The sequence below is a fragment of the Oncorhynchus gorbuscha genome, linkage group LG13 (genome assembly GCF_021184085.1).
Source record: "Oncorhynchus gorbuscha isolate QuinsamMale2020 ecotype Even-year linkage group LG13, OgorEven_v1.0, whole genome shotgun sequence".
NCBI lineage: Eukaryota > Metazoa > Chordata > Actinopteri > Salmoniformes > Salmonidae > Oncorhynchus > Oncorhynchus gorbuscha.
Genome location: NC_060185.1, coordinates 52069468 through 52082617, shown reverse-complemented (window position 1 = coordinate 52082617; position 13150 = coordinate 52069468). Strand labels below are relative to the sequence as shown.

The 13150-nt window shown below is 40.8% G+C and overlaps 2 protein-coding genes across 3 annotated transcripts in view; both read right to left on the bottom strand.

Annotated features, from left to right (window-relative positions):
• Window positions 1–4927, bottom strand: part of LOC123993121 (dedicator of cytokinesis protein 10-like) — a 185925-nt gene extending 180998 nt beyond the window's left edge. For both annotated transcript variants that reach the window (XM_046294930.1, XM_046294931.1), the window contains exon 1: window positions 4324–4927. In XM_046294930.1, the coding sequence (XP_046150886.1) occupies window positions 4324–4431 (108 nt within the window). In that variant the 5' untranslated portion in view covers window positions 4432–4927. The remainder of the gene's footprint in view (window positions 1–4323) is intronic.
• Window positions 4928–6052: 1125 nt separating this feature from the next.
• LOC123992420 (transport and Golgi organization protein 1 homolog) lies at window positions 6053–12397 on the bottom strand. The gene is made up of 14 exons (XM_046293561.1): window positions 12271–12397; window positions 11017–11139; window positions 10820–10841; window positions 10595–10683; window positions 10417–10494; window positions 10025–10123; window positions 9857–9935; window positions 9637–9701; window positions 9407–9446; window positions 9209–9299; window positions 9080–9122; window positions 8878–8913; window positions 7105–7172; window positions 6053–6276 (listed from the first exon to the last, which is right to left on the bottom strand). The coding sequence occupies exons 1-14, from the start codon at window positions 12343–12345 to the stop codon at window positions 6123–6125; spliced, it is 1062 nt and encodes a 353-aa protein (XP_046149517.1). The 5' UTR covers window positions 12346–12397; the 3' UTR covers window positions 6053–6122.
• Between the last annotated feature and the right edge of the window lie 753 nt (window positions 12398–13150).

Here is a 13150-nt window from a genome sequence, read left to right as displayed (position 1 = left end):
AAAAATAAATACACAGAAGTATATATGTTTAAACCTGCATATTTAGCTAAAAGAAATCCAGGTTAGCAGGCAATATTAACTAGGTGAAATTGTGTCACTTCTCTTGCGTTCATTGCACGCAGAGTCAGGGTATATGCAACAGTTTGAGCAGCCTGGCTCATTGCAAACTAATTTCCCAGAATTTTACGTAATTCTGAAATAACATTGAAGGTTGTGCAATGTAACAGGAATATTTAGACTGATGGATGCCACCCCTTAGATAAAATACGGAACGGTTCCGTATTTCACTGAAAGAATAAACGTCTTGTTTTCGAGATGATAGTTTCCGGCCATATTAATGACCTAACGCTCACATTTCTGTGTGTTATTATGTTATAATTAAGTCTATGATTTGATAGAGCAGTCTGACTGAGTGATGGTAGGCACCAGCAGGCTCATAAGCATTCATTCAAACAGCACTTTCGTGCATTTTACCAGTTGCTCTGCTGTTTATGACTTCAAGCCTATCAACTCCCGAGATGTGATGTGAAATGTTTAGCTTGTTAGCGGGGTACGCGCTCATAGCGTTTCAAACGTCACTCGCTCTGAGACTTGGAGTAGTTGTTCCCCTTGCTCTGCATGGGTAACGCTGCTTCGAAGGTGGCTGTTGTCGATGTGTTCCTGGTTCGAGCCCAGGTAGGAGCGAGGAGAGGGACGGGAGCTATACTGTTACACTGGCAATACTAAAGTGCCTATAAGAACATCCAATAGTCAAAGGCATATGAAATACAAATGGTAGAGAGAGAAATAGTCCTATAATTCCTATAATAACTACAACCTAAAACTTCTTACCTGGGAATATTGAAGACTCGTGTTAAAAGGAACCACCAGCTTTCATATGTTCTCATGTTCTGAGCAAGGAACTTAAACGTTAGCTTTCTTACATGGCACATATTGCACTTTTACTTTCTTCCACAACACTTTGTTTTTGCATTATTTAAACCAAATTGAACATGTTTCATTATTATTATTATTATTGATGTATTAAGTTAAAATAAGTGTTCATTCAGTATTGTTGTAATTGTCATTATTACAAATTAATTTCAAAAATCGTCCGATTAATCTGTATCGGCTTTTAATGTCCTCCAATAATCGGTATCAGCGTTGAAAAAATCATAATTGGTCAACCTCTAGTTTGGACACACCGAATCATTCAAGGGTTGTTCTTTATTTATTTATTTTTTTCTACATTGTAGAATAATAGTGAAGACATCAACACTATGAAATAACACATACGGAATCATATCGTAACCCCAAAAAGTGGTAAACAAATCCAAATATATTTGATATTTGATATTCTTCAAAGTAGTCACCCTTTGCCTTGATGACAGCTTTGCACACCCTTTTCAACCAGCTTCATGAGGTAGTCACCTGGAATGCATTTCAATTAACAGGTTAAAAGTGAATGTGTGAGCGAGCAGTTTGCTGATGTGAACAGAGTGCCCTGTGGTGGGGTTATAGTATGGGCAGGCATAAGCTACGGACAACAAACACAATTGCATTTTATCGATGGCAATTTGAACGTACAGAGATACAATTAATGAGATCCTGAGACCCATTGTCGTGCCATTCATCCACTACCCTCACCTCATGTATCCGCATGATAATGCACGGCCCCGTGTTGCAAGGATCTGTACACAATTCCTGGAAGCTTAAAATATGCCAGTTCTTCCATGGCATGAATACTCAGACATGACACCCATCGAGCATGTTTGGGATGCTCTGGGTGGACGTGTACGACAGTGTGTTCCAGTTCCCAACAATATCCAGCAACTTTGGCCATTGAAGAGGAGTGGGACAGTAGCGGTTGGTGTCATTTAAGATGAGGGAGGATGATCTCCCCCCCCCCCCATCATGAAGTCGCTACAACAATTAAAGTTTTACAATAAAAGGTGCACAGGTCGTGAGACAAATTTGAGTAATCATGGTGACAGACATACCCTACATTATTCATCTCATATGCATACGTATATACTGTACTCTATATCATCTACTGCATCCTTATGTAATACATGTATCACTAGCAACTAACTATGCCACTTTGCTTACATACTCATCTCATATGTATATACTGTACTCGATACCATCTACTGTATCTTGCCTATGCTGCTCTGTGCCATCATTCATTCATATATCTTTATGTACATATTCTTTATCCCCTTACTGTGTATAAGACAGTAGTTTTGGAATTGTTAGTTACATTACTTGTTGGTTATTACTGTATTGTCGAAACTAGAAGCACAAGCATTTCGCTACACTCGCATTAACATCTGCTAACTATGTGTATGTGACAAATAAAATTTGATTTGATTTGACACATTCAATACCGCCTTGCCCACTCTTGCCTGCATCTAGCTCATCTAGGATGTAATCATTAGTCCAACAGTTGCAAACAAGAATTTCTATTGGACAAATTCAGGTATGTTCATCCCCATTTTGTTCCGTCTGCTTCTGTTTAAGAAATGTTTTTAAACAGAATCGACGGAACGAATTACATCCTTGATCACCTGTAAACACAGTTCACGTTGCTAGAAGTCACTTTCAGACAGCATAATCCCTTTGCTCATTGTATATTCCTTCTCGAAACTACACGCTCCCCTCCTTTCACCTTTTCCCTTTGCTTGTGGACTGTGACCAGGCAAAAAAAAAACATTTTCAAGCCAAACCTTCATGCCATAACCACTATCCGCTACACACAGCCTACATTGTTGTCACCATATTTACTAATGTCATAGTCAACATAGCTACTAGAACTCGTTAGCAAACAATCATGTAGTCATGCAAGTACAGTAAGCAGTTTAGCAGTTACACCGGCCGGCCGCATTGGCAATAACTTAATCAAACCAAAAGCTTGCCTTGACTTGGAAGAGTTCCGGAGCCGGTTGTTTGATTAGGCTAAACTAGCTTGCTGCGTTCGCTAGCTAAGTAAGTGCAAGTGAACAAAAAATATAACAAAATATTCCTCTCTCTCTCCCTCTTCTCCTTCATATTTGAAGAAATTAATCTGTTCAAAACTGTTAAACAATTGATATTCTCTTTGAGTCAACTGCTCACCACATTGTATGCACTGCAGTGCTAGCTAGCTGTAGCTTATGCTTTCAGTACTATATTCATTCTCCGTTCCTTTGATTGGGTGGACAACATGTCAGTTCATGCTGCAAGAGCTCTATTAGATTGGAGGACGTCCTTCGGAAGTTGTCATAATAATAATAATAATTACTGTGTAAGTCTACGGAAGGGGTGATTACCATGAGCCTCCTAGGTTTTGCATTGACGTCAATGTACCCAGAGGAGAACGGAAACGAGCTGTCCTCTGACTACACCATTGTGCTACCACAGAGTGTGAGGTTGAGGCTACTGTTGACATTCATTAATACATTTGAGTGAAATATTCATATATTTAATAGTTTTAGAGTAGTTTCTAACTTTCAATATTTCACTATTTTAATTTTTATGAAAATCACTGAGGATGATCCTCCCCTTACTCCTCTGAGGAGCCTCCACTGGTAGGTACAACACATACATCTTCCAGAGCCAATGTATCTTAATTAAAATGCCAATCCATCCGAAATGTGTGAATGGGTGGGGTAAAATAAGCTACGTTGTCTCACCCCATCGCACCGCTGTTTTTTTCTTTACACACACACAAACTGGGCTGATGTTACTACTGCTTACGTCATTCAGCATCCTCGGCTCAAGGCAGGAGGGCATTTCCCGCGGAAAGCCAAGGACTAGGCTACAACCAGGACCGTTATTTATTTATTTCAACCAGGCAGCATGGAAAATACCGAAAATCACTAGAGAATAGGCGGCTGCTTCGATTTGAGCAGCAAATCTCGAAACGAGTAAAACCGTGAGATGGGTAACGTTATTAAGGATAAGCATTCACAAACCTCGACCCATGTCCTCATCAAATGCAACATTGTAGCCCATTTAAAGAAATCATTTTTACACGAATGCAACATTGTCTTGATGCTGCAAGAGACAAACTTCCCTTCGCTGCAAACATGCAGGCATATCACAGTTGATATCACAATTCAAATGTACCAGCTGTGTTCATTAAACCCAAATCGCGTCAACACAATTCTTAACGTCGGGGTCAGGGTGCAAATGGTGCGGCTCGCATCTCCAACAGTCAATTCACAATCAATGGGTGGCTCTAGGCTGTATAGCGTCATTGTAGGGTACAGGGGGAACCCTACACATCGAGCTCTGTAATATAGGCCTACTCAGCATTACTGAAGAAGGTGCAGTCGTAACCTTTGTTTTTCCCCATCGACTCACCGTCATTGCCGAATGTCTGATAGCATTGGATGCCGTCTGCCTTATCTCCGCCGCACTCCCGGGCTTGAGCAGGTTCTTCGTGAATCTCCGGGTCGATTCCGCTGCCATTTCAGAACGGCCCACACTAATTCCTCTGGTTCAAGTGCCGCCGTTCAACGCGTTCGTCTATTGTAAATCCACTGTATACGCCAGCGACGGCTCTGCTCTGCTCGCCTGCTTGTCTCGCTGCTGCGCCTACTAGGCTACTAGTACTACACAGCAGCCCTGCTTGCGTAGGCTACAGATGCCTATTCAGCGAGATTCTACTAATTCCCGTGCGCTACAGAGTCAAAGGAAGCGGAACTAATGGCCAATCTCCTCCAAGGCAAGCCCCCTGCCCAACGAGACCACATGCGGCCAACCCTGGTCTGCAAGAAGCCTTTTTCAACTATTAACATAGGATGGGCTTTCCCAAACAGTACGCTTCAACCCCACTATTGATGACTATCTGTTGCTGAATGCAAGTCTACGAAATGTTCAAATTGGTCATAAAGCACAATTCTAATAGGCCTGCAATGACAGTGGCCATTACGTCTACAATTTGACCTCTGCCACAGGTCTAGACCAGACCAAGGAGAGAAATCTAGGAGAATAACCACCAGAATGGCATTAACTCATCAGCAGTCTACGCAGGACCATGGTTGGAGGGGAGGGAGGGAAAGGAAGGGAGGAAAAGTGGTAACACAGCGACCTATTGTGGTGGAATAGGCTAGTGCTAGTCAGTCATTAATGGGGTTTTTCTTCTTCTATAGGCAGCATTATCATAACAGGCAACATAACGCCTGTAGCATGGTTGCAACATTGTTGGGCACTATACTGTATATCCACATTGAATTACAAGCCATCGTCGGATATGATCAATATGCCTTTCTGGTATTTTTTGCATTGAACTATTAACCAATAGCAAGCCCTACTTTGCATAAATGATCATGTTAGCTGGCTATCAGGAAGGAAACAGAAACCCAAAAATGGCATTAGGCCTTCAAATTTCACATCACTTTTTTAACCTTTATTTAAGCAGGCAAGTCAGTTAAGAACAAATTCTTATTTTCAATGACGGCCTAGGAACAGTGGGTTATCTGCCTGTTCAGGGGTAGTACCTTGTCAGCTCTGGGTTTTGAACTTGCAACCTTCCGGTTCTTAGTCCAACACTCTAACCACTAGGCTACCCTGCCACCCCATGACCTATGTCCTTGTGAGAACATGATGCCAATATGATCACGGCTATCCAATGGACATCTATTCGTCCACTCGTCATTTTCGTGCTTCAGCGCAAAGCACTCAAGTGAACCATCTACAGCTGTTAAGATATCTAGGTTTCTTGGACAGCTCAGGACCCCTAAAGAGAGTCTGGGTTGCAAAGTGAGGACCTTCACGTTGGGGTTTCCCGTCTCCAAAATAGCCCTGGAGACCTAGAAAATAGACTTTATCATAGGCCTACCATTTGGCTTTGGTAATTGATGGGATATATGGCTTCTATGGTGGTCTTGGCAGGTAAGCACCATGGAGTTGTAATCTTACCTAATGGCAACAGAGCAGAAATCTGCATACAAAGGCATTTTTAAAGAGTTGGATGATATCTAATGAGACCTACCATATAAATGACATAAAACACGTGTCCAATTTAGCTTGGTTGATTTTAAAGAAGACTTCTTGCAGTTGTTTGATGGAATAAGGTATCTGTATTTATTTATTGTACTCTGCTTCACCCCGTGTCCTGAGAATAATTGCACCAAATGTACAATTGTATGCATTTGCCTTCATATCTTCATTAGTGCTTTGAAAGCTTTCACAACTTTGCAGGTTTTCAAGAAGGGTTTGTTGGTCTTGGTTGTTTTCGGGGGCTTGGGGATGGTCTTGATCAGGAACCCAGGTTTTCCTATTTTCAGCTTCTTTGAGGTTAGTTGAAATATCCTAGAAAGAAATCACAGTTCTTAGAGAGGACTGCCCAAATTGTTCCTAACAGGGTAGATCTGGACTAATGCCACGTTCAGGTGCTATAATAGTTCAAACCAAATTCAAACTAGGAAGTTTCCCTTGAACGACCCTCCAAATCGGAATTACAAGTGGGAAACTGAGAAAAGCTGTTGCCGAGTTGTTACCGTTTCAACCAAAAGATGACAGCGAATACGTTTTTGACAACTTACAACCCAGTTAAAATGGATAATTAGGCGACATTTGCCATTTGATAATGTAGATAGTTTGGCCATATTGTCAATGTTAAGGATGCTAGCTAACGTAATTATGAGCAACGTCAACTAGTTTATCAAGATAGCTAAAATCGTATTGGTTGGATAATTATTCCAACCAAAAAGCACATGAATGAAACAGTCGTATTTCCTAGAAAGTAGGAAGTTCCGACGAGCACGTGAGCGTGGCATAAGCACTCAACTGACCACAAAAAGAAGTTGCGTTTGTAGCATTTAGTGACATAGAATGTAAATTACGTTTTAGGGTTAAGGATGGAATGAAATTCCCTTCTATAGGACACAATTCAGATGTACACTCATCAATAATGTTTTTTTTTTCTTCGTCTTTTAAAGGAGACACTCCTGCTGTAGTAGGAAGTAGAGGCTTGGGAGAGAGGTAGGTGGATGAAGACAGAGAGGAAGAACACTAAGACAGACGCCGAGTAGTGACTAGAACCCGACGAAACCGTGGCATGGTCCAGTCGAGTTTTAGCACTTGACATGCCTCCGACAGTAATATATTTCAATAGAATTCATTGATTCATGGACTCACCTCTGGCGGAGTAGCGCTGCCTCATTCTTCTCCATGGCCAGAGTATGCTCAGCAGCAGAGGCTCTCCGCTAAAGACAATAAACAAATTACAGTACTACTTGAAAGTATGTGGTCCCCTTGTGCAATTACAGATATATTGTAGTTTTTACATTAAAATCTTAATTGAATCAGAATTAGTCTTTTTGATCTGACATAACAGGTTAATATTTACCAATACTATATGTTGGTGAAGAATAAATCATGCGTGTAGTAGAATGTTTTGTTTTTAAAGGAATTATTGCAGGTGCAAAAATAATTGAACCCCAAGTTGCATTGGTTAAATCAGTAAGTATGTCGAATAAGGTGGGTACATACTTGGGCACCAAATGAACCAATAAAAGGAGAGATCGTTAGGACAGAGTTTGGGCTGGACTATGTTAATAGAGATAAGAAACCTGGTCAGTTTGGTGTTACCCATCCAGGTGAATGCAAAGCACACCATGCCAAGAGGAAAGGAGATCTCAGAGGACATCAGGACGAGGGTAGTGAGAGCACATCAGTCTGGGAGAAGGCTATAAAATCCTCTTTAAAATATTTGAGCTCAGTCCACTTTGAGGCATTTACAAATGGAGAGCATTTAACATGACAGCAAGTCGGCCTAGAAGTGGACGCCCTTCCAAAATATCCCCAAGAGCCACAAGAACAAAAGTAAATCAGGTAAAAGCAAACCCAAACATAACATCTAGAGATTTGCAGATCTCCCTTGCTGCATCTCCGATAACTGTGCAAGCTTCAATAATAAGAACACTGAATCCAAATGCCATTCATGGGGGGGGGTTCTAGGAAGAAGCCTCCGCTGTCAAAAAATAACCAAACTGCCCGTCTTAAATTTGCCAGAGACCATCTGTACAAACCTGAGTGTTTCTGGAAGTCCATTCTCTGGATCAATTAATCAAAAAATTGACCTTTTTGGTCACAATCATCACCGCTATGTTTGGCAAAAACCCAACACTGCCCACCACCAAAATAACCTTATCCCAACAATCAAGCATGGTACTGGGAATGTCAAGAATTGGGGCTGCTTTTCCTCCTCTGGATCCAGATGACTCCACATCATTAAAAGAACCATGGCTTCTGAGGTATACCAGGAGAATCTTGAACAGAACGCCAGGTCATCAGTCAAGGAGCTGAAGCTGGGTCGAAAATGTGGCTTCCAACAAGACAATGACCCAAAGCATTCAACCAGATCTACCATCATGAGAAAGAATTGTGTTTTGGATTGGCCAAGTCAAAGTCCTGACCCCCTTTTAATCGAGATGCTGTGGCAGGACCTGAAACAGGAAGTTCATGCCAGACACCCCTCAAACCTCACTCAATTGGCTGAGTTCTGTAAGGAGGAGTGGGCAAAAATCCCTCAAAACAGATGTCAGAAACTGATTACTGGATATAGGAGACGTTTACTATCACTGCTAATGGAGGTGCCACAAACGATTGACTGAAGGAGTTCATGTATTTTGCACACATCAAATCTGAGTTTCTGTTAAATAAAATATATCATAATTTTTTGGTTTCTGTCACTTACTTGGAATGTTTTTCTTACGGATTGGAGTTTAGATAAGGATTTTATATGTTTATTTTATAGCAAGATAATGACCAGCCCTGTAGGGTTTACATACATTCAAGCAACACTGTATATCTTAGTGTACAGCAAGACACAGAGTAACTAGCAAAACGTAGCTAATAACACCTTAGTGCAACTACAGTAGCTAACTTTAAAGTGAATGTTCTACTCACAGATATGGTCTGGATTTTCTCTTGTAGTGTGGCAATCTGAAGAGAAAACAAAAATTGCATTATAAATGTGTGCAAAGACATCCTATCACGTGACCCAATACGAGTGTTGATACTGGGGCTTATGGTTTGGTTTAAGTTTAGTTTAGCTTACTATTGAGCGGTTATGGATCAGTATTTGGCAGGCTGTCTTAGGCTTACTTACATGTTGCTTTTCCTCATGTTTGCCTTGAATCAGGGCTTTGGTCCTGTGAAAAGACAAAACACCAATGTACATGTCATGTGAATGAGCACAAATCCGAATGTGATCAAACTAATATCAAAATCCACTTACAGCTCGTTTAGAGTCTGTCTATACATCTTCTCAGTGCTGTGGAGTTTTTGATGTAGAGCGGCATTCTTCTCTTCAAGCTGACAATTTTTGTCTGTTGCAAAGTAAACAGATAAACATGTAAAGTAAAGAACATATCAATACAGAATAAAGTGATTCTGGCTGGTGGGACATATGTTGTGTGTTTGTAACATAGCCTACCCCGAAGACCCCTGTTCACCTCCTCCAGTGTGGTGTTGATCTGTAGAAGATTCTGCATTTTTAAGTGCTACAGCAAACAACTGATCCATTGTAAAATATTATAGTATTTACAGTTTTGGGGTAAACTAAAAAGAGGGTCCTTTCTGTAATCACACCCATTCTTTTCATCTACTTATTTCAGCAACTTAACCAAATGTCTCCTAGCTTACTCAGACTATACAGTAACTTACTAAGCTTGCATCCTTCATCACAGTGACCTCGATCTCAATGTTTTCCTCACTCTTGATATCTGTAACTAAGGTGGTTATTTGATCAACAGATGAATGCACATTTAGTTGTAGATAACCCCGCATGGTTCTACCCTCGAACAATCCTGACAAGTAAGCTGAGTAGGTCGATAAACAGTTTGCAAACTTTTTACACGCTGATCAAACTGTGTGATTTACTCACCGGTAGATTGGGTGTTGGTGGCACTAGGGATCCTGGCATCCCCACCGTGATGCTCTTTCAGTGGTTCCATCGGTCCCCACTGTTGGGAGCCATAACAGAAACCCCATTAAGATAGCTCTTTATCATCATACCAAACCAGTGAGTTTGATTGAGCAGTAATGGACTTACAACAGCTTTCAGTTTCTGTATGCGTTCAACACGCTCCTGGAGCTGGAGATGAAATGCCTCCATTTCTCCAGCTCTGATGTCCCATTGTTTCTTCATATCCTTGGGATAAAAGAGATGGGCTCAATGTCACCTGTGTGATAAACGTCTGACCATGACAATTAAACAAATTGATAAGTGGACTATACTTTGACGGTGAGTTAAAAGTTCAAATACATTTTCACCGGTAAACCGGTAGTTATTTTACTTTGCACCTATACAACTCCATACATTTCCAGAAACTAAACATTAGTCAATGTCAGTCCATTAGACCTGATGACACATTGGTCGTACACTGTAGAGGGCAGGGAAACTAGTTAAAGGGGTTGAGGAATAATAGTTCTCTTACTGCTTACCTCCAGCTCCTGACTATCCTCTTGAGAGGACTGCAGGCATGCCCGCAACCTTTTCACTGGCGCGTCATAGTCCTTCAACTAAAGCCAACCAGATTTAGAACATAAATTACAATTATCATGGTAAGTATGTTATTCAAGTCCAGAATGTCCCAGGTCTGACTTAGTTTCTGAAACGTACCAGTATCTCCATTTCAGACAATTGAATCATTATGTCACATTTCTTTTTCGATAGCTGGGCGAGTTTCACGTTTAGCTGTGTCTCAGTCACTGGAGATACAGATGGGAATATGAAATTAGTCTTGGTTCAGGCATGACTAAGGAGCTAAATCTACTGTATAAAATGTAAGTACAAAAGCTTTCTTCTCCTCATCTGAGCTACTTAATGAAAGGTAGGAAAACTCACATAGACGTATCCTGCTTTTGATCTATGAGAAAAAGAGACAAGGCAATGAGAACAACGTTCAAACATGGACGACATCACACATCATTAGAAGATCATTCAAACGGCAAAATTAGCCTTTCCCTCAATTCCTTTCAATTCCATAGGAAATTGAAGTGTTTGAAAATGGTTGTAACATGGTAATAATACAAAACGTTTACCGCAAGGACGGTCCTCCATAGTAATATCACACCAAGAACAATCAGGGCAGCAGGGAGAGTGAGCTCCCATCCCACTCCAGGATGGGTTGCTCCAAACCATTCCTCTTCTAGAGAGAAGAGAAACTGCACAAACAAACAAACAAATGTCACATGACCATTTATTATGGAATTCACATCAGATGGAATGGACTGTCAGTGAGGTAGAAAGGTAGATTACCATAAAGGATCTCTGTGGGTACTATTTACCAGTGGTGTAAAGTACCTTAATAAAGTACAAATCCCCCAAAAACTACCCCCAAAAACTACTCAAGTAGTACTTTTACTTTTTAGCTGCACCAACATGGTCAACTGACAACAGAGGTCAGCCCGCAGGCTAGATAGCGAGATGTGCCAAGTAAAGCCTCCCCAAAACCCACTAACCGGCTGGGCCAATTGTGAACCACCTTATGGGACTCCCGGTCACGGCCGGTAATGACCCAGGCTGTAGTGATGCTTAGATTGCTGCGCCAATGGGGAGGCCCTAAATAATGTACTTTTCATTTCATACATCTTCCCTGACACCCAAAAGTACTTGTTACATTTTGAATGCTTAGCAGGACATGAAAATTGTCCAATTCACGCACTTATCAAGAGAACAGCCCTGGTCATCCTTACTGCCTCTGATGGCGGACTCACAAAACACACACACTTTGTTTGTATTAAAAAAAAGTGTTGGAGTGTGCTCCTGGCTATCCGTAAATTAAAACAACAAGAACATTGTGCCTTCTGGTTTTGTTAATACATGGAATTTGAAATTATTTATAGGCTACATTTAAATTTGATACTTCAGTAGTGTAACGGACCCTGGGTTTTCAGCAGAAATCGACGATGCCGCTCGAACATGCGTTTGCGGCACAGTCGATAGCGCGCCGGACCTCGGGCTCAAAGACCTGCTCCCTGCCGTTTCATTACAGTATATTTAAAACCAAATACCTTTAGACTTTTATTTAAGTAGTATTTTACTGGGTGACTTTCACTTTTACTTGATTTTCTATTAAGGTATCTTAACTTTTATGTAGGACAATTGGGTACTTTTTTCCACCACTGCTATTTAACTACTCTTTCAACTAAAGCCATTTCATATTTGCATTAAGCTCCATAGACTACACCAGCCACAGGCCCTTCACACTTCTACCATTATTAGTCTACTTCAATACAAGCAGGCACACATTATGTTCAGGAAATGTCCTTGTCTAGTTTTGTACTCAGGCCTACATCCTTTAGTCCTCCAAGTATAAGCGCGAAGAAAATGGTAAATTGGCCAATCACTCCTTGTTCGGGCATCGTCATGGCGGGCCAAGGAGCACCAAACTCCGGTACACCTACTTCTTGGTACACATCCATATCGATGACTGAACCAAAATACACAAAACTCTATTTTTTAAATGCATGCTTTGTGACGTCATAATAGAGACATTATCAAGCCGCACCCCTTAGTTACTGTTGCGAGGTCCGACATGTTTTTTTCTTCCAGCAAAGCGCATATCCGCATTGAAATGGATGGAAGGCCTACGGGTCAAAATGATCTCAAACTGTGTTGACACAGATGATCAAATTAAACCCATCGTCAAGGAATGTTAGGCTCTGACAAGCTGACGCACCAACTATTGTATCATAGGCCTAATTATCACAATTATTTAGCCTGCAGCTGAAGGTTCTGATTACAAAAATAACAAATAAAGGCAGAGTTTAGGGCCTAAAACACTTTATTATTCAGTCATTTACTCATATTCAAAACCATAAGAGAATCATAACACTAGCCTAATTTTAAAAAACATCAGGGAATAGGCCTACAGAATATAAAGTAGCCTATCTACGATATTTTGGTTTAGCTCTTCAACAGTTGATCTTAGACAGTAGCCTAATCCCACATTCCTAATTTAGTTTAGCTAGTTAGTTTGTTTTAGTTTGGAAACACTCAACTCATTAAAAAAATACATTTTTTTTTTAAAGATATTGTCATCTCCTATTCACAACCCTCCGATGCAAATTAATAACCGGTTAGGCCTAAATACGTTTATTCTTAACTGCATACATAATTATTTCCAACAACCAGCTCAGTAACATAGGTCTACAAGTGCTCAACATAAAATCT

Bases quoted from the DNA above. Each gene is read 5' to 3' on its own strand.
- LOC123992420 (XM_046293561.1), bottom strand. From the start codon at position 12,345: ATGACGATGCCCGAACAAGGAGTGATTGGCCAATTTACCATTTTCTTC. The intron at 10,124-10,416 runs GTAAGCAGTAAG...TTTTATCCCAAG, and splicing joins AGGATAGTCAGGAGCTGGAG to GATATGAAGAAACAATGGGA. The intron at 9,123-9,208 runs GTAAGTGGATTT...GTCTTTTCACAG, and splicing joins AGACAGACTCTAAACGAGCT to GACCAAAGCCCTGATTCAAG.